Here is a 22,987-nt window from a genome sequence, read left to right as displayed (position 1 = left end):
TGCATTCTGAAAGTATGAATGTGTAAATAAATGTGTCATTATGAAATACATGGCTCCGGATATAATTAAATGTGGCACTGTGATATAAAAGTCCTCTGAAATTAAGTGTGACAAAAGTCATTTTTCAAATTAAAATGTTTATTTATTTATTCATTTCCTTGTTTATTTATTTCATGGGAAAATTTGATGTATTTCAGTGGAATACTCATCTTTACAAATGGATATGGCATTATGACATAAAATTCCCCTTAAATAAAAGACGAGCGTTTTTTTGAAAAATGCCTTTTTTTAAAATTAAGGTAAAAAACTATCTGTTTAAAAAATATATATTATTAATTTCTTTGTCACTTCATTTATATATTTCAGGATTTATTATATGACTATGTCATTATGATATAACATTCCCCTGAAATAAGAGATGAGTAGTTTTTTGAAAATGGCCTGTTTAAAATTAAAACCAAAAAAAAGTAAAAAATTAATTAAACATTTGTTCTTCACTTATTTATTAATTCCAGGATTTATCTCATTATTATATGTATTTCATGCGAATGTTTATCTACTTAACAAAACGGCCTTCCATGCATAAACAGTAGAGTATTATAAATGTTTAGAGCTAACAATTTTGTTAAAAAAAATGTAATTTTCTCTGACAGTACATGGAATCATACTTCATTAAGTAAGGCCACACAAAGCTATTTACTAAAAAATATGCATAACTAGGGAACAATTAATCCAGATTTAGCATCATTAAAACTGGTATTACCATTACTGTTAGTTAAGTGGCAGCACCAGTAGTAGTGCTAGTAAACGGGAACTTTGGAACGCGCAGCATTGATTCCGTCGGACTGTTTTAGTGAAACACCCGGCCGGTTCTCCGGCGGCGTTTTTAATTTGTTTAGAACTCAATAACAAAAATGTTGTACTTAGCAACTAAAACAACCGATTAGACGCTGTCGATTGTTTTCGCTTGACTAGACAAACGTTAATAAAGACAGTTTGGCTTGTATCAACAGTTAACTTTATGTCATGTTAATTTATATTCACTTACTCGGACGTTTGTTGAAATCTGTACAAATTCTCCAGTATGAGTCCTCTAAAGAAGAAAAGCTACATGGGACAGCACCAGGTCAAAAAGAAAATAAGGTGAGTTTTGCTAACTTTTGCACGTTAGTTATGTTGCTAACTGGTTTAGATCAATTAGGACCAGATTCTTCTTGTTGCTTGTAGACATTTCTAACATTTCTGAATGTGAACGTCAGTAATAAACTTACCTATTCCTGAACACAGTTTCCAAGCCAACGAGGTGCCACCGGACGGACACGGGCTGTTGCAGAAAACCTGCTACCTGTCCGACAAAACAAACATATCACAGAAGTTCAGCAAAGATAGTCACATGGTGAGTGTGACAGTTTAAGAGTTTTTTTCTTTTTCTGTCTCTAGAGAGGACAAATTACATGTGTCATGTTCTGTCTAAGGGTGGAGGAGCTGTGTCTCTGCTGGGGGAATCCACTTTAGCTCTTGATGAGGAGATGCTGCAGGTTCTGGATGCTGTTGACCCTGTAAGACCCGTAATTACCAACGCTGGTTTGATAACAGTAAACAGACCTGCTCAGGAGGAGCCAGCATCCTCAGCTTCTTTTACCACTTCACGGCCTCCTGCGTCGATGGTACACAATAAAAATGAGAGTGATGCTGCGAAGACCAGGCACGTGGCAGGCCGAGGACCCCAGGATGCCTCCAGCCCTCAGGAGGGAGTCTGTGAACAGGGTGGGAAATGTAAGAGACCGGGATGGAGAGCTGACTGCAAAGACCTCGCTCAGAAGCTTCTCTTCAGTGCAGACTCTGAGGAAGCGGATCATGCTCAGAAGAGTCCAGAAAACAACCATTCAAAGCCTGCTTCTGCTTGTATCAGCAATCTACCTTGTCAAAAAATACAGAACAGTCAGCAAGCAAGCACTTCCAGCAAGTAAGTCTAAATTTACATTACTGTCCAGTTTCATTTTGGTAATCTATTTATAACAAAAAATATTACCAGACAACTTACTAAACAGATTCAAAAAGAGAGAAAGTAGATACAAATTAAGAGGAACTGAAGTTTTTTGAACATCAGAGTTTAGAACAAAACCAAAGGAAAGGTGTATCTCAATCCAAGGAGTCAGTCTGTGGAACAATCTAGATGATAAAATTAAAACTTCCAAGTCCATTTTTATTTTTAAGAAAAGTCTAAAAGCTTCATTACTAAAAAAAATATGACACTGCTGTGTAGCAGAAAACTTGCTTCATGTTTTGCTGAATCTCTTGAAAGATGGCTGTGTTCAACAGCGTAACTGGACAATGACTTGTCAATGATTTTATGTTGATAGGGGGCAGACTTTATAAGTTTTTTACTTCCTTCTGCCACCCTTTTATTCAAATATTTTTGTTGTATATGTATTTATGTTGTATTTGTTTATGGTGAATGAAATAAACGATAAACAATTATGCACTTTCCTGTAAACATTCTCCTTCTTACGCTCTGCTTTCCTTTTTGTAGGCAGGAGCTTATACTTAGAAGGAAGCACTCTCCTCCCAGCAAAGACAAAAATGGATCACGTAGTAATGCTGACCCACCTCTGGATGTATCCAGGGACTACATCCTGTTCAGCCCCACTCGTCTGGCAGCAGCTATGAAGAAGGCCAAACTCCAGCGGTCGTTACAGAATCAGTCTGCTTCTGTGCTCACAGTCCCCAGTGGCCTCGAGCTCAGCACTCTTAGCGACACGCTACCTCAGCCAGGTGAAGTATTTTAGCCCAAAAACTTCTCCTATGTTGGCATTTGTGTTATTGTTCTTATTTTTCTCTTCACCATCATGCCAGGCTAGATTAACCATAAGGGGGTTAATTCTACCCAGACATGAGTGATATTTTGTTGTTTGTAACTTGTAAACACAACACAGAATTAGTAAAGGTCTTGATGTCAGGTTTGATATGCAGACCCTCTTAACAACATAGATTCAAGTCCATGCAATCAAGGGGGACCCACTTTCACACTCTTGTCAGCGCTGTTTACAAACAAACAGAAAATCAATTAAATGAGTCCCAGGAAAGGCAATTGTATTTGAATAGAGCCCACTTACAGTAACCAAGCAGCTCAAAGTGCTTTACAATAAGTTTTAAAAAGGTGTTAGGGTTATCTGTTTACCACTGGTAAACACTGGTGTAAATCATTTAGATTGCTTTGTAATTTTGCTTATTTTTACTCCACCATTTTTACGTGATGGAGTTATGTGACAATCGGCGTACATTTGTCTGTCTGTGTGCAACATTACTCAAAAACGGAATAACGGATTTGGATGAAATTTTCAGGGAAGGTCAGAAATGACACAAGGTCCAACTGATTAGATTTTGGCAGTGATGCAGCTTATAGTCTGGATCCATGGATTCGTTCCGGATTTCCCTATCATTGAGAGATAGCGACACGGCGTCACTGTAACTATTACTACAAATAAACACTATGTCAGCTGCCTGCTGAAGATCACATGATTGCAATCCTACTACAAATCGACCATTGCGGACTTATCGGGAGTTATCTGTCGCAAATGATACAAGGACCAATTGATTAAATTGTGAGGGAATTTCCGAGTCCCATCAATTCCGCTACATATTTAGGTCACGCAGTTAGGTATCCGTATATAACGTACACATGCGTAACACACGCCTGTGCTCAATGCAAGGGCATTTTTTTTTATTACAGATTGCATCCATCGGAAATGATGCAACGACTGAGCAGCCTTGGTGGAGTACTGCGCTCTCTGAGTGCTTTTCTAGTTAGTGTTTCCATCTATCATTTTCACTTACTTTTTGCTCTGTTTTTGGTCTCATCCACCTCTTTGCTGGCTTTTTAGCTGCTAAATCAGACCTGGGCATCCTACGGCCCGTGGGCCACATCTGGCCCATCGGATGACCCTGACTGGCCCGTATGAGGTCATTGGAAAATATTAAAAGTCAATGCAAATATATATCATCACAATACATGCAAACAATATGCCTGCACTGCTTTCATTTTGAAAGATCTGCTAAGTCACCGTTTTTTCCGTGCGTGACCTTAGGCTGAGCTCTCAGATGCAGACTGGATATCAGACCTTGCTTTTGCTGTTGATGTGACTGCACTAATGAATGAACTAAATACCAAGCTGCAAGGCAAGGGCCTCTTTGCACATGAAATGTACAACCTGGTGACTGCTTTTATGAGAAAGCTGAAGTTTCTCTCAAGCCAGTTGGAGGGCAACATTCTCATCCACATGCCCACACTGAAGGAAGTCACACCATCAAAAATATCTACAACTCAATAGGCAGCAATCATAGTTTAAATGAAAAAACAAAGTCTTTCATTAAATAGTTGTGTTCTGTGTTCCACATTTTCAGTGTATCATTGTAATGTTTCATTTACTGTTTTTACTGAGATATATATTGAGCAGAGCTTTTAAGTGTACTGGTCCGGCCCTTAACAACTGTCAAAGTTTCTCATGTGGCCCCATATGAAAATTAATTGCCCACCCCTGTGCTAAATCCTCCACCAGCTACTTTGTAACTGTGTCTGAACAGGTAGTGTGCAGTCAGCTGCTGTCTGCTGGAGCATAGTAAATATAAACCAAACCTGTAATAATGATTATATATGTTGTAATAATAATAATACTGCGCTCTCTCAGTGGTTTTCTTCTTCTTTATTTATTTCTTTGGCTTACAAGCAGGACTTGAGAACTAATTTTGTATCACCTGATGTGAATACGTATGCTGGCATGGCAATGAAGAGGTATACACAAGGTAGAATAAAAACACAACGATGAAAATAAAACAGAAGATCAAAATAGACTAAATGATAGTAAAACAGAATAAACTAAAAAATATTGCAGAGCAGTCTAAAACATTATATGATGAATCTTATGTAATTATAAAGGCAGTGGCAAAAACCAGGGAACGCAGTACACACAATAAACCTGGAGCTTTTAGCATCCTATATTGTTTGGTTACTAATGCAGCCTTTTAGTTTTTATGAAGGACTTCTTGTCCGAATGTCTCCAGACTGTATAATTCCATTGAATTACATTTATATCTCATGTTACATTGTGTCTCTGGCATACATCCTAGAATTAGATTTGTCTTTCCCATATAAAGTCTACTTTCTCACTTGTGCTAAAGACTCCTGTCAATAGTGTGATTTAATACCATGTGTAAAAGGATTACATTTTGCTCTACTGTAGGCATTGCCTTGTGTGCGCCTGTGGAACAAGCTGAGAAGCTGCTGTTATCCAGCTGGGGATTACCAAAACCTGTCCTGGAGCGCTACCAGAAACATGGAGTGACTCAGATGTTTGAGTGGCAGGCTCAGTGCCTCACTGTTGGCCAGGTGCTGCAGGGAGGTAACCTGGTATATTCTGGTAAGAAACTAAAGAAAAAAGAGATTCTCTCTACAACATGATTTGCGAAGCCGCTCACTGTTGGCTCATTTTCCCCATTTATTGCTGCATTTTCAGCACCCACCAGTGCTGGGAAGACTCTGGTGTCGGAGCTGCTTATGTTGAAGCGAGTGTTGGAGACCAAAAGAAAAGCTCTCTTTATTCTGCCATTTGTCTCTGTGGCCAAAGAGAAGATGCACTACCTTCAGGTGAGGGAGAGGTGGACAGAAAAGTTTTGTTTTTCGCATATGCTGTATCTCAATTTAACTGTATCTCTTACCATGCAGAGTGTGTTTGAAGAGGCAGGGGTTCGTGTGGAGGGATACATGGGCAGCAGATCAGCTGCTGGAGGCTTCACAGCACTGGATGTGGCTGTTTGCACAATAGAAAAAGCCAATTCTCTCATTAACAGACTCATTGAAGAGGATAGTATGGATCTTCTAGGTAAGATATCTGTCATTAGAGCTGAAACTACTTGTTCGAATTTATTCATTGGTGAAATGACAGAAAATATTAGCAAATTTCAGTTTCTGAAGTGTGAAAATTTAGTTTTTCTTTATTTTAAATCACCGTAAATCAGACATTTCTTGGTTTCGGACTTGGACAAAACAAATAATATGAAGATTTGACCTCGAGCTTGTGTTCTTCATTATTTTCTGCTATTTTATAGACTAAAGACCTAACTGAAAAATCAAGCAAAACATTGGATTAAACTAATAAAATGTAGTTGCAGCACTAATTGTGTGTATTCATGGGCATAGATCATTGAGAAGCAGCTTGAATGTGTCATTTTTGTGCTGCCAGGTATGGTGGTAGTAGATGAGTTGCATATGGTTGGAGATTCTGGAAGAGGATACCTGCTAGAATTGCTCCTAACCAAAATCCGCTACATCGCACAGAGGCAGAACACCACAGGGTTTGTGTCCATTAGTTCGTCTGTTTTTTTTCCATCATTAACAGTATTTAAAACACACATTTCTCTTCCACGTGCAACAATTAGCTGTCTTTCTGCAGGTCTCTCTCTGAAGGTGTACAGATAATCGGTATGAGCGCCACTCTGCCAAACCTCTCTCTCCTGGCTAGCTGGTTAGCAGCAGAGCTTTACCAGACAGACTACAGACCTGTTCCCCTGCAGGAGCATCTCAAGGTGGGCTGCAACATCTATGACAAGAGCCTCGCTGTGGTCCGACAGTTCACCCCAGCTCTCCACGTTAAGGTAATTTAAGATGTCCAGAAATAATCCAGGTGGACGCCTTCTCTCTTATACACAGTCATCTGATGGTGTGCTCTTTACTGCTTGAAGGGTGATGATGACCACATAGTGAGCTTGTGTTATGAGACGGTGAGAGAGGGCCGCTCTGTGCTTCTGTTCTGCCCCTCAAAAAACTGGTGCGAGAAACTGGCAGACACTATCGCTAGAGAGTTCTATACCCTCAGGCATACTGGTAAGTGGAATTTAAATACACTTCATACTGAAGAGAAGTAAAACTGTAGCTTATTTAAAGTATAATTTGTGTTACATTGCATTGTATTATGCACGTTGCAGATGATGTTTTTTGCTTGATTGTTACGTGTCTAAAATTAGTTTTTTTTTTTTTTTTCAGATCGTTCGGGTGAAACGGAGCCTCAGCCGGTGTGTCTGGATCAGGAGGGACTAGTGGATGTAACAGCCCAGCTGAGACGTACTCCGGCTGGCTTAGACCCCATCCTACAGCGCACTGTGCTGTGGGGGGTGGCCTTCCACCATGCTGGTAATCACATTCACACAGTCCTTTAATCATAAAAAAACTCTTTTGTTCCGAGTATGTAAATAAGATCTTTGCACTTCATTTGATGCTGCAGGTTTGACATTTGATGAGCGTGACGTGTTGGAGGGAGCTTTTCGTCAGGGCATGGTCAGAGTCCTAACTGCCACCTCCACCCTTTCCTCTGGGGTTAATCTGCCAGCTCGCAGGGTTATCATTAGAACACCTACTTTTAATGGACATTTGTTGGACCCGCTCACATACAAACAGATGGCTGGACGAGCAGGGAGAAAAGGCGTGGACACTGCAGGTAGGAGAAACAAGTCTTCATTCTTAATTGGGTGATTTAGATTTGTTTGCTTGAAAAGTAAATTAATTACAAATCTTTTCTTCTCTATCACATCATATTAATCTTCCCCTCTAGGTGAAAGTGTGCTGGTGTGTAAGCAGGCGGAGCGTCAGAAAGGTATTAGCCTCCTTAAAGGTGCTCTTCAGCCAATCAGCAGCTGCCTTGTGAGAAGAGAAGGAGAAGGTGTCACCACTAGCATGCTGCGAGCCATCCTGGAGGTATCATAATACCTAAATTAAACTTGCAACAATGAAAATTACTTTTACTGTTAATAGTTTAGATGATAGTTACCACATAATTTTAGCTGCACTCACAGTGACAAAACAAACAGCTACATGAAGATGTGTGTAATTGTTTTCTGTCCCTTCTTCACATCATTCTGACTGACAGATAATTGTTGGAGGCGTAGCCAGCACTCCACAGGATGTGAGACTGTATGCTTCATGCTCACTTCTGGCTGCCAGCATGACATGTGAAAGCAAGAAAGGATCAAATGAAGAGGCCAACAAAGGAGCTATTGAGGCCTGTGTTGAATGGCTGATGGAGAATGAATTCATTAGTATCCAGAAAGAGGGACATGGTAATGCAACAACTGTCTCACTGCTATCTAATTATCTGTCACATTCATCCTATACTTCATATCACTGCTGCATGATGAATAGACCTCCAGTAATGTGATGACCTTCTGGTAACTACTGGGATTTTGCTGAAAATTGTACTCACTGTTAAACTATAAGTTGCTCATAAAAGGAAAAAAAAAATATCCACAGTTCATTCATTGTTTTTCTTTAACTATAGCTTTTATATACACTACTGTTCAAAACTGTGGGGTTACTTAGAAATGTCTTTATTTTTGAAAGAAAAGCATTTTTTTAAAATGAAGATAACATTAAATTAAACAGAAATACAGTCTAGATATTGTTAATGTGGTAAATGACTATTCTAGCTGGAAACAGCTGATTTCTAATGGAATATCTCCATAGGGGTACAGAGGAACATTTCCAGCAACCATCACTCCTGTGTTCTAATGCTACATTGTGTTAGCTAATGGTGTTGAAAGGCTAATTGATGACTAGTAAATCCTTGTGCAATTATGTTAGCACATGAATAAAAGGGTGAATTTCATGGAAAACATGAAATTGCCTGGGTGACCCCAAACTTTTGAACAGTAGTGTAATTTAAGAACAAACATGAGTTGTCTCACGTTTTCGATGACATTAATTACTGAAAAACATTGTTGCCTGATGTTTCTGCATATCCAGAAGAGCGCTACTGTCCAACCCAGCTCGGTGCTGCCACCCTTTCCTCCTCCCTCTCTCCTCCAGAGGCTCTGGGAATATTTGCAGATCTCCAGCGGGCCATGAAGGGCTTTGTACTAGAAAATGATTTGCACATTCTGTATTTGGTACGCATATTACATTATAACACACAGAAAGAATTCCACTTAATCTTACTAATAGAAGCCTAATCGCTCATAAATCCTAGTTATGCTGTAAACCAAGAAAAAAAATCCACTCCAGAAATGTTCAAAATCCACACCCGTACTCCGAAGCACAATATTTTAAATTCTGTGTCTGAATTCTTCTCAGATCACGCCGCTGTACGCAGAGTGGACTACCATAGATTGGTATCAGTTTTTCTGTTTGTGGGAGCAGCTGTCGTCATCGATGAAGAGAGTAGCAGAGCTGGTCGGCGTCCAGGAAGGCTTTCTTGCACGATCTGTCAGCGGCAAACTTGTTGCCAAGACAGAAAAGCAGCATAGACAGATGGCTATTCATAAAAGGCAATGCGCTTATTTATTTTGATTACACAAGCTATATGTACATCCATCAGCAGACAGTCCTTCTGATTTCTGTGGTTCAACTTTAAAAAAAAAAAAGACTAACAAGTAATAGCAAGCCAAAATGCACGCAACAAAGCATTTCCCCTTGTGAAGCTTATAATGGTGTGTTTTAGACAACATCCTGTCATAATGCAGTTGACTTAACTGATATATTAAACAGCAAATAACCCCTGTAGTCTGTTGTAGTTTTGCATTACATTGTATTATTCATGTGTTCATTTTCTGCACAGTGATTTCCAACACTGCGGCTCTTGGACAGAAGCCGACACAAAAAACAATCTCACTGAAGGATTTACTTCCGAAAAGCTCAATTTCTTTAATTAGATGGGACCCTTTGTCGTTCACATCCTCTTTTTTCATCTCTCCTCAGGTTTTTCACCACTCTTGTGCTACAGGATCTGGTGAATGAGGTCCCTTTGGGAACAGTTGCATCCAAATATAACTGCAATCGTGGACAGTTACAGTCTCTCCAGCAATCTGCTTCCACATATGCAGGTACATTCTTAAGAGTGTTGGAAAGTTGCTTCCCTGAATTTCAGTGCATAGTGTACAACATCCCTGAGGTTTGCGGCACAATATGTTACAACACAGCATGTTACTCTGCATTATATACTGCCTTTCAATTCTGCCCAAGACTTTGTGTTAAACAGGGAAAGCAGTAACAAGTATAATAACTCAATACAAAAAGCAGGAACACTTTTGAGTCATCGATATGGAGGGGGGGAGTTAAATCCATTAGCTGATATTTCCTCATGTTTTATTTACAATCACGAATCCATCATTGACCAGTGCTCACGCCTCTTGCATCAAGTTACTGTGGGATGGTTTATGAAGTCCCAGTGTTGCTCCATATCATCCAAATTTAATTTATTATCCATGATATATGTAAACACACCAAGAAACCTAAGAGATACAGAACGAAAAGTAATGCATTTCACTGACTCAAAATCCCATACTCGGTTGTGCAGCTAAAAGAAATTCCTCTTTGCTCTCCCTTTAGGTATGGTGACTGTGTTCTGCAAGCGTCTGGGATGGCACAACATGGAGCTGCTGCTGTCTCAGTACCAGACCAGGCTGAGCTTTGGAGTCCAGAGGGAGCTGGTCGACCTGGTCAGGGTCTCCCTTCTGAATGCAACACGAGCCAGAGCGCTGTATGCCCAAGGTCTCTGTACTGTTGCAGAACTAGCCAGGGCTGCTGTAGCTGACGTGGAGAAAGCCTTGAGGAACGCTGTACCTTTTAAGAGGTAGGTGTGTTTTTGTGTATGTGTCTTCCATTAAGGCATACATTTGTCTTTGGGAAACAAGTATACTAGTCCTAAGAGAACACATAGGCTCACAGCGTAGCACGTAGTTTAGCTGTGCTGTCAGTGCAGATGCTGACATTTATATCATTATTATTTTGAACAGTAAGTATGCTAAATCTCTCTATGAAGCATACTATGTACCCCAAAAACAGTGATTTAAGGATTAAACAGCAAATTGATGCCGTTTCGGATTCTTCCAATAAATAACGCAAATACAACACATTATGTGTCACTGTGTCCAAAACTCTTTCATTAATGTCAGCACTTCAAAGAATAACAGCTCTATTTATTGCATTAAACTGTAAGAAAAAAAGAGGTACAATCTGCTTTTAATACAAACTCATTTATTCCAAAATGTGACCAAGAAGTGAAAATGTTTCATTTGATTTTATTGATTTTAGAGCTATAAATAGAGTCAAATGAAAGGTAGCAAAACTAATTAAGGCAACAAGACTTTGTTTAAAAAAAACATTTAATTTTAGCACATAGCTTAAACCCTAAGTAACAGCACTTTATTTGTACACGCTACAGAATGTAAGGGACAGAAAAGCAGAAATGCAAAATGAATCAACCTTTCAAGATGATGCAACTGATGAATCCTGATTTACTCACGTTTGCAGAATTATATGCACATCACACTCCAAGACTATTGGAAATTAGCATTAATGAAAAGAGTGAAAAGTGCACACTGATTTGAAACTATAAATTTGTTGAAACTGACAACTTTGTTCCCAGTCAGATCTTCGCCAGACCAAAATATTTAAAGTAACCCCTCATGTATATACGACAGCCTGACAGGCTCTGTAACGGTGTATGTGATTAACCATCAGACCCATCCTGAGTGAAAAGAATTAACAGTTCAAAACTCAATCTGAAGTCAGTGAATAGTAACAGGCTTGGAATCAGGCTTTCCATTTAAATACATTTGTGTTATGGAGTGTGGAGCCACTGCTACTATAAACATGCACTAACCTCTTTTATTTTCAAAAGATGAAGCAGATAGAAGCAGGCTCAGTCATGTCAACCCCTCTTAAGCCCTAATCTTGCATATAGAATGTATAACTGTAGCACCAGCACTGCACTTCTACTTATAGTCTCCTGAAAAACTTAACTCCAGATATAAAGCCAATGTTGTACTGTTTGCCCTGATCAGCTCAAAGCGTGCGGCGGATGAGAGTGAGATGGAGGCAGCAGAGAGACGAAGCCTCCGCTGCGTCTGGGTCACTGGTGGACGAGCTCTGACAGAACAAGAAGCAGCGGTTGAGATACTGTCTGAGGCAAGGCTCCTTCTTCAAGAGGACCTGGCCCAGTTAGGAGTTCAGTGGGACCCGACAGCGCTTCTCTCCGGTGCTCCTGCTGTAAACAGCCCTGATGACCTTCACAGCAGGGACTCAAACACATCGTCAGACTCACATCTCAGCTCACATGAAGCCCAGACAGACAACACTGAAGAGGATCAAAAGGGAAAGCAAATCAAGAATAGAGTTCCTGACAAACACAGAGAGGAGAGGAAAGAAAGTTTTGAAGCCAAGAAAAGGATAGTTGAAAGGACAGTAGAGAAAAAGAAAGACAGGCAAGAAAGAGAAGTCACAAGGGAGCAGGGGAACTGTGAACCTGAAGTGAAGGAATTAAAGAGACTATTGGAGGATCCCACAGAGGAACAAAGGGCCGAACCAGAAATCAGACAGCCAACCAATGACGCTCCAGTGAAAACAGGTGAAGAAACAGTAAAAGCAGAGTTAAATAAACTAAAGGCAAATATCACAGAAAATCCAGAAGAGATGAAAATAAGAAAACAGGAGAGCACAGGTTCAGAGCAAGAAGGAGAAGGATGCAAAAAAACGAAGCCAAAAGAAGGAGAGACAAGTAAAGCTACTGTCTCAATCAGACCAGAGAATCATCAAGCCAGTTGTCTTGTTCATGAAAGGAGTTTGACGCAGGAGTTGTCTGAGATCATATCCACCCCACTGCCTCAGCTGCTGCCACAGCCAGAGCCATCACAGTCTCCAGTGCCGCTCCCCCGCTTTAGGGCCCCAATATCCCGGCAAGAGCAACAGCAAAGTGTTTCCACAAAGACAGCAAAAGGAGACTGCACCACAGGGCTTCCTGCCTCACCTGTTCAGTCAGGTATACTGAAGCACTCAAGAGCCTTAAGCAGGGTCCTCCAGTCCATACAAACTGACAAATGCCTACAAGAAAATGTAGAGGCTGCACAGACATCACACTCAAAACCCACAGTAGTTTCTTCAGTCCAAAACTTAGTGCCTTCAGGTCAGGTGACGACAGCTATTCCTGCTCCTGGCTCGATGCAAGAAACACTTCCTGGTGTTTCTGCACCTACAAACACAGATATGTTAGACTCTCCCCTGTCTGTCTCTCCTGAGGCCAAGCGAAGAAGACTGGATAGCGACAAGGCAGATAAGTTTTCATCACCTGAACTCTACACAGGAGATAAGACAAATGAAGAGGCTGAAGATGTTAAAATGGGAGAGGGGAGTTTTGGTGACAGCTTTGAATTGGACACTCAGACAGAAAGAATCATTGTTCAACAGACACACCAACACAGAGATGAGAGTGATGGAGGTATGGATCAGTTGGTAGAAACACAAAAGAAAAGAGAGGAGGAAATGGTAGAAGCAGCTGTAGAGTTGGCTAACAACACAGATGAGAGAAGAAATGAGCTTGAAGGCCCTGATAAAATATCTCCCAGGTTCAATATTTCTCTCACAGATAGCCAGATGGAGCTCATCCTTAACACCAGCCACCAGGTAAGTGATTGGGATCATCTAGAATGTAACAACTGTGTATAGAAAACACTGTCTAATCAAATACTTTACCTCTTTATAAATCTAAAGCTGTGGTGTTGTTTTCACAGATTTCCCCTGGTCCAGGTGGCGGTGATAACACAGATAAAGATGAAGGCACATGTGATGATCAGAGCCCTGAAGCTGATCAGGCTGCTTCTGAGAGTTTTAACAGAAGCAGCAGCTTCCTGTTCGACAGCCTGTATGAAAGTCCTCTCCTGGCAGGTCTGAGCCCGGATCAATCGGACAAAGACCAATCTGTGAGTGAGGAGGTCGGAGACAAGTGTCCTCTCCCATCCACCCAGGAGAGACGATGCAGCGAGCTCCTTGCCAACCAGGAAGCAGAAAAGCAGGAGGCAATCCAATGGGGCGAGTCCTCCTTTAACTTGTCAGAGTGGGGTGACTCGCTGTTGATCGGTGAACACTTTCTGGAAAGGCAGACTCTGTTGAAACAAACGGAGAGAACTGAAAAGGGGCAAGAAGCCAGCTGTCATCGAGTGCAGCCACCAAACACTGACAATGTTCTGACTGAAGAGCAGCAGTCAAAATCACAATCTGAACTCTGTTGGATACAACCACAACTTTTGATTGCAGCTCAAAACGAGCATGACAGGGATAAAGCCATTAATAACCAGGGACACAGAAATGAAATCAAACAGCAGAATAATGCACCAAAAGACATTAAACTAGGTGGAAGACAGGAACTGATTAATGAAAAGAATGACATTCAGGAACAGGGAAGGAAGAAAAGAAATGAGGAGAAAGACAAGGCAGAAGAAGTGGATGTTTTATTGTCAGATAATACAGTTTTCAAACACCCACATGTCCAAGAGGCACCTTTTTGTTGCAGCCCTGGTTTACAAGAGATCTTTGACCGCTGGCCTAGTATGTCTGACCAGCAAAACAAAACAGGAGGCCTCACAGCCACTCAGACACACACTGCTGCTGTTGCAAACACAACATGTGCTCCAGTGATACCTCAGACCCTGACAGAAGTGGGCAGAACAAGGGGAAAGTCTGTTTCTGCTGAGAATGACTCTGAAAAGGAGCAAACCTCAAAACATGACAATGAGAATGTAACGGAGAGACCAGGCTCTGCTGGTGACCTTATTCCCCCGACTCAGGAAACACCACCTGTCACACCAAGAGTAAAACTGACCACCTCATCTGTCCAGTCGCCTCTCACTGCTCAGCCCCGTAACCAGTCAACTCCCTCAAGCCTTTTTCAAGGAAAATCACCAAAACATCTTAAATGTCACTCAGGAAACAGTAATAATCTGTCAGCAGTTGTGTCTGTTTCCGACAATAAACAGCTGAAATCTGCACCAGATCACCAACACAAATATTGTTTTCAACCAGAATTTCAGATGTTACTTAAAACTGAGCTGAAATCTGTTCCTCCCTCAAGTTGGAAAACCAAACGCCCGCTACCCACCAGCCACAATCTCATCCCTCCCAGAGATGGTGCTTCTCCATCCTCCCCCGAGCCAAAGCCTCTGTCGGATACAGAATCGCCTGAGATCCATGAGGGCTTCACTCTTCAGCTCTCCCAGGATGCACCGCTCTGTTCCAGCAACTCTGGAACCTTCTCCATCATAGACGTGGCAAGTGACAGGCGCCTGTTTGACACTTTCATTAAAGAGTGGAAAACAAAGGAGCGCTACTCTCTGGCTTTGGCCTGTGAAAAGAGGGAACATAGACAGCAGCCTGAGGGGGAAATCGGAGAGAAACGAAATAGTGGTAAGTGAAACACTTGAACAAATGTCACATTGACTTGCAGTAAAATTTGATAAAAATGGTTGCCAAGCACTCAGCGTTAAATTGACACCATCTGACAAGTATTTGTGCAGAAATGTCTTTTTTTTTCCAACTGTGTTTTGCCTCGTCAGCTACAACACAGACAACCAAAGCAGACCGTCCTGAATGCCTCCTCATTCACGCATCTTTTCTGTGCAGTGTCAGCAGCTCGTCAGAACACAGCTAATGGTTTCCCAGTAAGGAACAGTGAAGGACTTGTGTTAATTGGACTGTCTGTCTGCTGGGGAGCAAGAGATGCATACTATATATCCCTGCAGCAAGAGCAGAGCAGAGGTACTGACACAAACACATGCTTTTTGATGGACAAACTGGGCCCTAGAAAGTTTCTCCTCAGTTCAGCCTGTCTGTTACTCCTCAGGTCTGAGCTCCAGTCTGGCTCCTCCTCCACTGGACGAGGATTTGCCAGTAAGTGAGCGTCTGCAGCAGATGAAGTCCTGTCTGATCAGACAGTCAGCTGGTCGTGGAGTGCATGTGGTCGTCACATATGACATCATCCAGGTGTACAAGACGCTAGTTCTGAGCTGTGGCATCAGCTTGGAGGGAGACTGTGAAGACCCAAAGGTGAGAAAACCGAAATTACATGTGCACCCTATACGTATGGAAATTGTTAGCTTTTTTTTTTCGACATATTTGAACAAGCATTTGAACCTCCTGTTCTGAAACAATATATACAGAAAAGGTGATATACTCAAACATAAATCTGACATTTTGCAGTCATTGTTTAAACAGATATAAAACAGATTAGCTACAGGGAAAACTAAGTGTACATCTATCACTTGTCACGCCTTCAAAAGCACAAAATTTGAATCCAAGATCCCACATTAGGTGGTAAGTCTTAGAATCTCGTTAGGGAGACAAATGGAACCTATCTTATTTAACATTTGACACCTATGGTCTGGTATTCCCTTTGGTTTTGAAGTGTGTGTTGTCATCAAGATCAACAAAGCTCTCCAAGGCCATCAGAAATAAGGTTGTAGACGCCTAGTCTTGCAAAAAACGCCTCCAAATGATTTGAAATAAATCTTTCCACTGCAAGAAAAATGATCAACAATGACGAGGGATTCAAATGACTGTCAGTTTGTGCAGAACTGCCTGCCACAGCAAGGTCAGCCCAAGAGCAGACCTCAAAAATGAATCACAGGATCTGCAGGTAACTCTTGGAACTGTTGGTGTCAAAGTGCTGCATCTGCAATAGACAGAAAATACACAAATTTGACCAGCATGGGAGGCATGCCAGGAAAAAGCCTGGGCTTTCCAAGGGGAACATTACATTAACACCACAGTTTGTTAGTGGAAAGATGAATCACAGATTAAGTTGTTTGGCCACAGCAACAGTAGACAGTGTTTCAGAAGAACTTCCTCCCACCTGTAAAGCACTGATGTTATGTTTGTGGTTGCTTCACTGCCTGAAGGACTGGAGAGCTTGCAGTAATTTAGTCAAGTATGAAATCTGCATCACATCAAAGAGTGCTTGAAGATAATGTGAGGCCATCTGTCTGAAAGGTGAAGTTGAATCGGAAGTGACCTTTCAACAGGATAATGTTCAAAAGCGCAAATCCACCACCAAGCAGCTTGATAAGAAGAAATGGAGGTTTATGAAATCATGTGGTCAAAGTTAAGATTGACTGAGATTTGAGGACAGCAATATACATTTCTTTTTTACACAAAAGGCTATTACATTTATTGATATTTTTGTTCAATATATGACAGTTAATTTTCCTTGTGGTTCTTAAAATATTCACTCCCTCTATCTATAGGCACTGTTTCAGAGGAGATGTTTATTTTATCAGATGTTTTTAAAAGTTCAATTAAAAACAATTTCCCTTGAAATAGCTTAAGTTTTCATACGGCTGATTTCGGTAAATAGAGAGAAACATGCATTCCTTTCTTTATATGTAAGTAGGATTTTGTAATCAGCCCATTTCTGACAGTCCCACCCTGAAAAATATGTGAAGTTGCAAGCAGCTCTGCTCCAGTGTTAATCAGAATTGTCTAAATTTTCTTCTAAAGCTTTTACCATCAGAATAATTTTAATGAAGCTGTAATCAGGTACACATTCTGCACATTGTGGCCTCATAAACAATCTTTAATGTGCAAAAAAACTGATAAAATGCTATGTATAGATTTCACAATGCAGCCACATGATCTGTTTGAATGCCTAATAAAGGTTGCATGCTGGCTGCTGGACCCTGGCAGTGAGGAGAGGACTCTGCCCAACATGGTGACCGTCTACTGTCCTGAAGAATTATCTCTGCTGGAAGGGCTTGGGAATGCACATTCCTACTGCCCTCGAGTCAGGGCAGCGTCCACGAGTGTGCTCATATACGCTGTCATGAACCATCTCACCACCATGCTGGAGAAAGATGGCACACTAGGTATATATATATATATATATATATATATATATATATATATATATATATATAAACTCAGAGTCCGTAATACCTGTGGTGAAAATGAGGTATTTAGACTTTGTTTTAATATGTGTGTATATTTCAGATTTATTCAGGAACATAGAGATGCCTTCCCAGGTCTGTTTGGCCTTGTTGGAACTGAATGGGGTTGGCTTCAGTGTTGAAGAATGTGAAAGACAAAAACATGTGATGCAAGCCAAACTGTCGGCGCTGGAATCTGAAGCTTACAGTCTGGCTGGACACAGCTTCTCCCTCACCAGCATCGATGACGTAGCTCAGGTATCTATCCCAGCTATGTTTTTGAATTAATCTGCCGTTTGGTCAGTGAAGCACAACGTTAGATGAGGATTTCCAAACTTATGTGTGCTCCCGTGCGCGCTGTAGGTGTTGTTCTTGGAGCTCCACCTTCCTCCAAATGGAGACGTGAGTGCATCAAAAAGTAAGAAGACTCTGGGCTACACTCGGAGAGGTGGTGGCAGAATACGACTTGGAAAGCAGTTCAGCACTACCAAGGTGAAGCCATTTTGCAGTATACAAATTTATTCTGGCTGTTACACTGTTTTAGTACAGCATAGAAATAATGATTTATTGTTTTTTGAGAAAAACGCACACTCATTTTACGATGGATTGAAATGATGGGATCAGTGTCCTAGAAATATTCTTCGTATGTTTGGGAGATGGGAATATTCTGATAAATTAAAAACTTCATGTGATGAATCAACTCATATTTTATGCAGCATGGAGAGAGGAAGTGTTGTTGGCTGTTTTCTGAGGGACTTTCAGAGTGATACCCACAAGTGGACATCAGTTGCTGAACTCAGTACAGGCAGTCACAATAAGCTGCTAATGTTGATTCTTGTTCACAGCCTGCTATAAAGTTCTTCCTGCTTTCTTCAACACAACAGCACTTCAGTGTTGCCTCAGCTGATTCTCATTTGACCTCATAACTTAAACCCTAAAAACCACAAATATCGCCAAACAAGCACACTGAGTTCTTCGATCTGAGATGTTTATTCCCTCATCAGGATGTCCTGGAGAAACTTCGACCCCTGCACCCACTGCCAGGTGTGATCCTCGAGTGGAGGCGGATCACCAACGCCTTGACTAAAGTGGTGTTCCCCCTGCAGAGGGAGAAGCAGTATCACCCCTCACTGAAGATGGACAGGATATACCCCACTGCCCAGACACACACAGCCACAGGTAAGACACACACCAATACACAAAGACCAGTATTTATTGTAAGTAATGTAATGTAGATGCACCCAAGCATCACTGGTTAAAGCTTACTATTGTACAATGCAGTTGTAGTTCAAGTAAACATAAAGCATACAATGACCCGGCTCATTGTGTTTTTAGGTAGAGTGAGCTTCACTGAGCCCAACATACAGAATGTCCCCAAAGACTTTGAGATCTACATGCCAACGGTGGTGGGTGAGAGTCCGACTTCACAAGACGGCTGCCACATGAGCAGCAAAGCAGGGTAGGTCAAGACTTTCTGGGATCCAAGTTCACTGCTCATGATTCACACGTGTCTTCAGTGGAACCTTATTTTTAGCTCTGGTGGGTTCTTTAAGAAACTAAGTAAGTAAATTAAGTTGGCACTCTGGCTCATTAAAGCATGCCAGCTTTTTTTTTTGTACTTGCAACTCCTGATTTTTGATACAGATAGTTTTAGAAATGTGTGCGCAGAGAGGAGTATGTATATACTGCAGTATTATCTGGTTTGTATGTTGTTTACCCAGTGTGTGCTAATGCTGTATTTTTTTAAAACAAAAACATGGATATATAATCCACATCTAATATATGCAGCGCCTTGATCCACCTGAATAAGGAGGCAGCTATACACCTTATTTACCTTTTTTTGTTTACTTTTTTGGACATTGAGGCAAATTTTTCATCTTGCCGTGTTTCACTTGAAATTGATTTGGGACATTTGATGAAGTATACTCAAAAGTAGGAAAGTAATGCCTGCTATGTTTACATGGGGACACATTTAATTCTACAAGGTTTCTTTTAAAATTGAACCTGTCAAGTGTTAAGATAAATAAAAGTGACTGTCACCTATATAGTGAAGTGGGCTGCTTGAATGATTTTCTTGCTGTTACAGAGAGAAGAGACACTCTGTGATGCCCTCAGTTACAGCTAAACCTGCAGAACAAGGCCCTGCCTTCTCCGTCAGCATGAGACATGCTTTCATTCCTTTTTCAGGTTACTATCATGATACAGTTGTCCAGTATGGTTAATTACCTTTTCTGCCTGCAGCTTTCTTCCTCCAACTGTTCTTTCAGCTGTGTCTGTCTGTACTGAACCGTAGGTGGAATGATATTGGCTGCTGATTACTCCCAGCTGGAGTTGAGAGTGTTAGCTCACCTCTCAAGGGACCAGCGCCTCCTGCAGGTCAGTGGCTTTTAGATAAAATGAATAGCAAGAAAACATAATGCATCAAACATCAATAAACAAAACTAAATGGTTGACACTGTGCAAGGTGCTGAATGGAGGAGCGGATGTGTTTCGCTGCATCGCTGCTGAGTGGAAAAGTGTCGACCCGGATTCTGTGCAAGACAGCCTCAGACAACAGGCAAAACAGGTACAACCAGGCAGAAGACAAAGAAAACACGGACAGATTCTTACCTGTGAGCTCACCAGCATGTACGTGTATCTGCGTTTGCAGATTTGCTATGGCATTATCTACGGGATGGGAGCAAAGTCACTGGGGGAGCAAATGGGAGTGGAGGAGAACGATGCCGCCTGCTACATCGAGAGTTTCAAAGCCAGATACAAAGGTATGCACGGGGTCTGATACATCACCCACATCTGCAGCACTAGTGAGAAGTCATGTTCATACTTTTGGGAGGTAGTCACAGTAATTGTCTCAATTCTTGTCCTTTAAGGTGGCAAGATTTATCAGTGCTTATTGGTTGATATGAGCATCATGACACCAACAAATACTATATATGACACAATCCAGCTAACATGATCTCCTCAAACAAAAAGGTTTGATCAGGTATTAAAGTTTTAGCTATAATCAGAAGACCATAAAAACCCACTTTTAACCCTTTGATGCACAACATGGGTCCAAAGTGACCCATATTCAATAGAAAATGGGTATCTCTTGACCCATGTTATGCATCAGAGGGTTAAAAGCAAATGATGAGAGGAGTAATACAATCGATAGACATTAAATGGGTCAAAGGGTTTCCATGTACATCACATACATTAAGCGATAAAACATTTTGAATGATTTTCCTGAAAAGTTTACAGTGGGTAACATTTCTGAGAGTATTTGATAAAAGGACTTTGATCTTATCAGTGTTGGAAGAACAAAGTCTTACATGTGTCAACTTCTTGATATGTGGTGTCATTATTGATCTTGAAACCACATTAAGGGCACACTGAAGCTAACAGCTGGGTGAATGTGGTGCAGTACACCATAGTGTGGCCACTGTGGGATACACTTGGCTCTGAATACAGATTAAAAGCAGTGTTAAGGAAATGCGCATCAAGTGCAGGTGAAGTGTGTTATTTTAACACGGGACACACTTGTGTGCTACTTGGTGGAGCATGAAAATGGGCTCAAGAGCTGGAGACCTTAATATAAATGCTAGTTTTGGATAGACTCACTGTTTGCTACCAATCATTGCTTCCAAGGCCCAGGTATGAATATACAGTACTGTGTATGTATGTGTGTAGCTGTGTGTTGGTTGCACTATTTTGTTTTCCCTATAATCACAAAAACCTATGCAGTTGTTTGAAATGTATTTGATTCAGATTCCTTTCTATTTTGTTACCCATGTGTACATGTAAAACTGACAAGATCCATTCTAAACACAAATATACACTATCGTTCAAAAGTTTGGGGTCACTTAAAAATGTCCTTATTTTTGAAAGAAAAGCATTTTTTTTCAATGAAGATAACATTAATCAGAAATACAGTCCAGACATTGTTAATGTGGTAAATGACTTCTAGCTGGAAACAACTGATTTTTAATGGAATATCTACATAGAGGTACAGAGGAACATTTCCAGCAACCATCACTCCTGTGTTCTAATGCTACATTGTGTTAGCTAATCATGTTGAAAGGCTAAGTGATGATTAGAAAACCCTTATGCAGTTATGTTAACACATGAATAAAACTGGGAGTTTTCATGGAAAACATGACATTGTCTGGATGACCCCAAACTTTTGTCACTTAAACACATTTACATCCATGTCTTGTCTTGCGTTTCAGGAATCAATGCTTTTCTTAAACAGACAGTTAAGAACTGTATAAAGGATGGCTATGTTCAGACACTGATGGGTCGTAGGAGATATCTTGCTGGAATCACCAGCACCAATGCGCACATCAAAGCTCACGTAAGCAAGCTTGTACATCGGAATTTATCTGAAAAGTGTGAGTTACATAAAAGTCATACAGGTTTTGTTTTAGTCCACGTTTAATGCCCTCTCTGCGTCCGTCTCTTCCTCCTTCACTCATTCAGGCAGAGCGACAGGCCGTTAACACAGCTGTACAGGGTTCAGCAGCTGACATTGTTAAACTTGCCACAGCAAACATCCAGAGACGGCTACAAAAAACTTATCCTGCAGCTCCACTGTCTCACCAGCACACACAACCAGGTGACCTGAACATGACCTTTTCCCATTCCATATGAAAGAAACACACAGAGATGACCGCTGTGTCAACAGACTAATTAATCGTGTCTGTAATCATGTCAGCTCGTAATAACCGCAGAGCCGGGACGTCGCAGCTCAGAGGAGCCTACTTCATCCTCCAGTTACACGATGAACTTATCTTTGAAACCACTGAAGAGGACCTCATACAGGTACGAGATTTACTGTTTGGGTTGTCAGTTCATGAGTGGTTGGTAAATATGTCTGTTTGAATGATAAAAAGTGTATCCTCAAACGCTGGATATTCATATTTCATGTAGTGTATTTTCAGCACACTTTTGAGAAAAAAATATTTGCTCATTCCAACTTCTCTTTGTCAGGTTTCACAGATCGTGAGGAGGGAGATGGAGTCAGCTGTGAAATTGTATGTACAGCTAAAGGCCAAAGTCAAAGTGGGACCAAGTTGGGGGAACCTGCAGGACCTTGATATATAATAATTTAATATTTCATATTGAAATTGAACACAATTCACTTTTTTTTTCTCAGTGTTCTTTAAGATCTGTATATACTATCATTTGCACAAACTCACTTTTCAATCACAGTAATGAAATGTAACTTAAATCCAGTCGATTTTGCTATGAGAACTAAATGAACTATTGAATGTAT

General features: G+C 40.9%; 1 protein-coding gene across 1 annotated transcript; it reads left to right on the top strand.

The window, feature by feature from the left end:
- The first annotated feature begins 885 nt into the window (after positions 1–885).
- Positions 886–22,970, top strand: polq (polymerase (DNA directed), theta). The gene is made up of 35 exons (XM_023269203.3): positions 886–1,143; positions 1,288–1,396; positions 1,476–1,966; positions 2,534–2,775; positions 5,241–5,417; positions 5,514–5,644; positions 5,723–5,879; positions 6,240–6,351; positions 6,450–6,651; positions 6,739–6,880; positions 7,040–7,186; positions 7,278–7,490; positions 7,605–7,747; positions 7,920–8,109; positions 8,792–8,934; positions 9,119–9,312; positions 9,743–9,867; positions 10,373–10,616; positions 11,830–13,444; positions 13,552–15,220; positions 15,437–15,571; positions 15,657–15,859; positions 17,466–17,673; positions 17,798–17,991; positions 18,097–18,225; positions 18,738–18,912; positions 19,069–19,192; positions 19,820–19,920; positions 20,027–20,109; positions 20,198–20,299; positions 20,384–20,495; positions 21,942–22,066; positions 22,192–22,327; positions 22,427–22,533; positions 22,702–22,970. The coding sequence occupies exons 1-35, from the start codon at positions 1,085–1,087 to the stop codon at positions 22,813–22,815; spliced, it is 8,553 nt and encodes a 2,850-aa protein (XP_023124971.2). The 5' UTR covers positions 886–1,084; the 3' UTR covers positions 22,816–22,970.
- The last annotated feature ends 17 nt before the right edge of the window (positions 22,971–22,987 follow it).

This window comes from Amphiprion ocellaris, chromosome 4, assembly GCF_022539595.1.
Source record: "Amphiprion ocellaris isolate individual 3 ecotype Okinawa chromosome 4, ASM2253959v1, whole genome shotgun sequence".
Classification (NCBI taxonomy): domain Eukaryota; kingdom Metazoa; phylum Chordata; class Actinopteri; family Pomacentridae; genus Amphiprion; species Amphiprion ocellaris.
The sequence above is the reverse complement of the archived record's forward strand: the minus strand, read 5'-3'. Positions and strand labels throughout refer to the sequence as shown.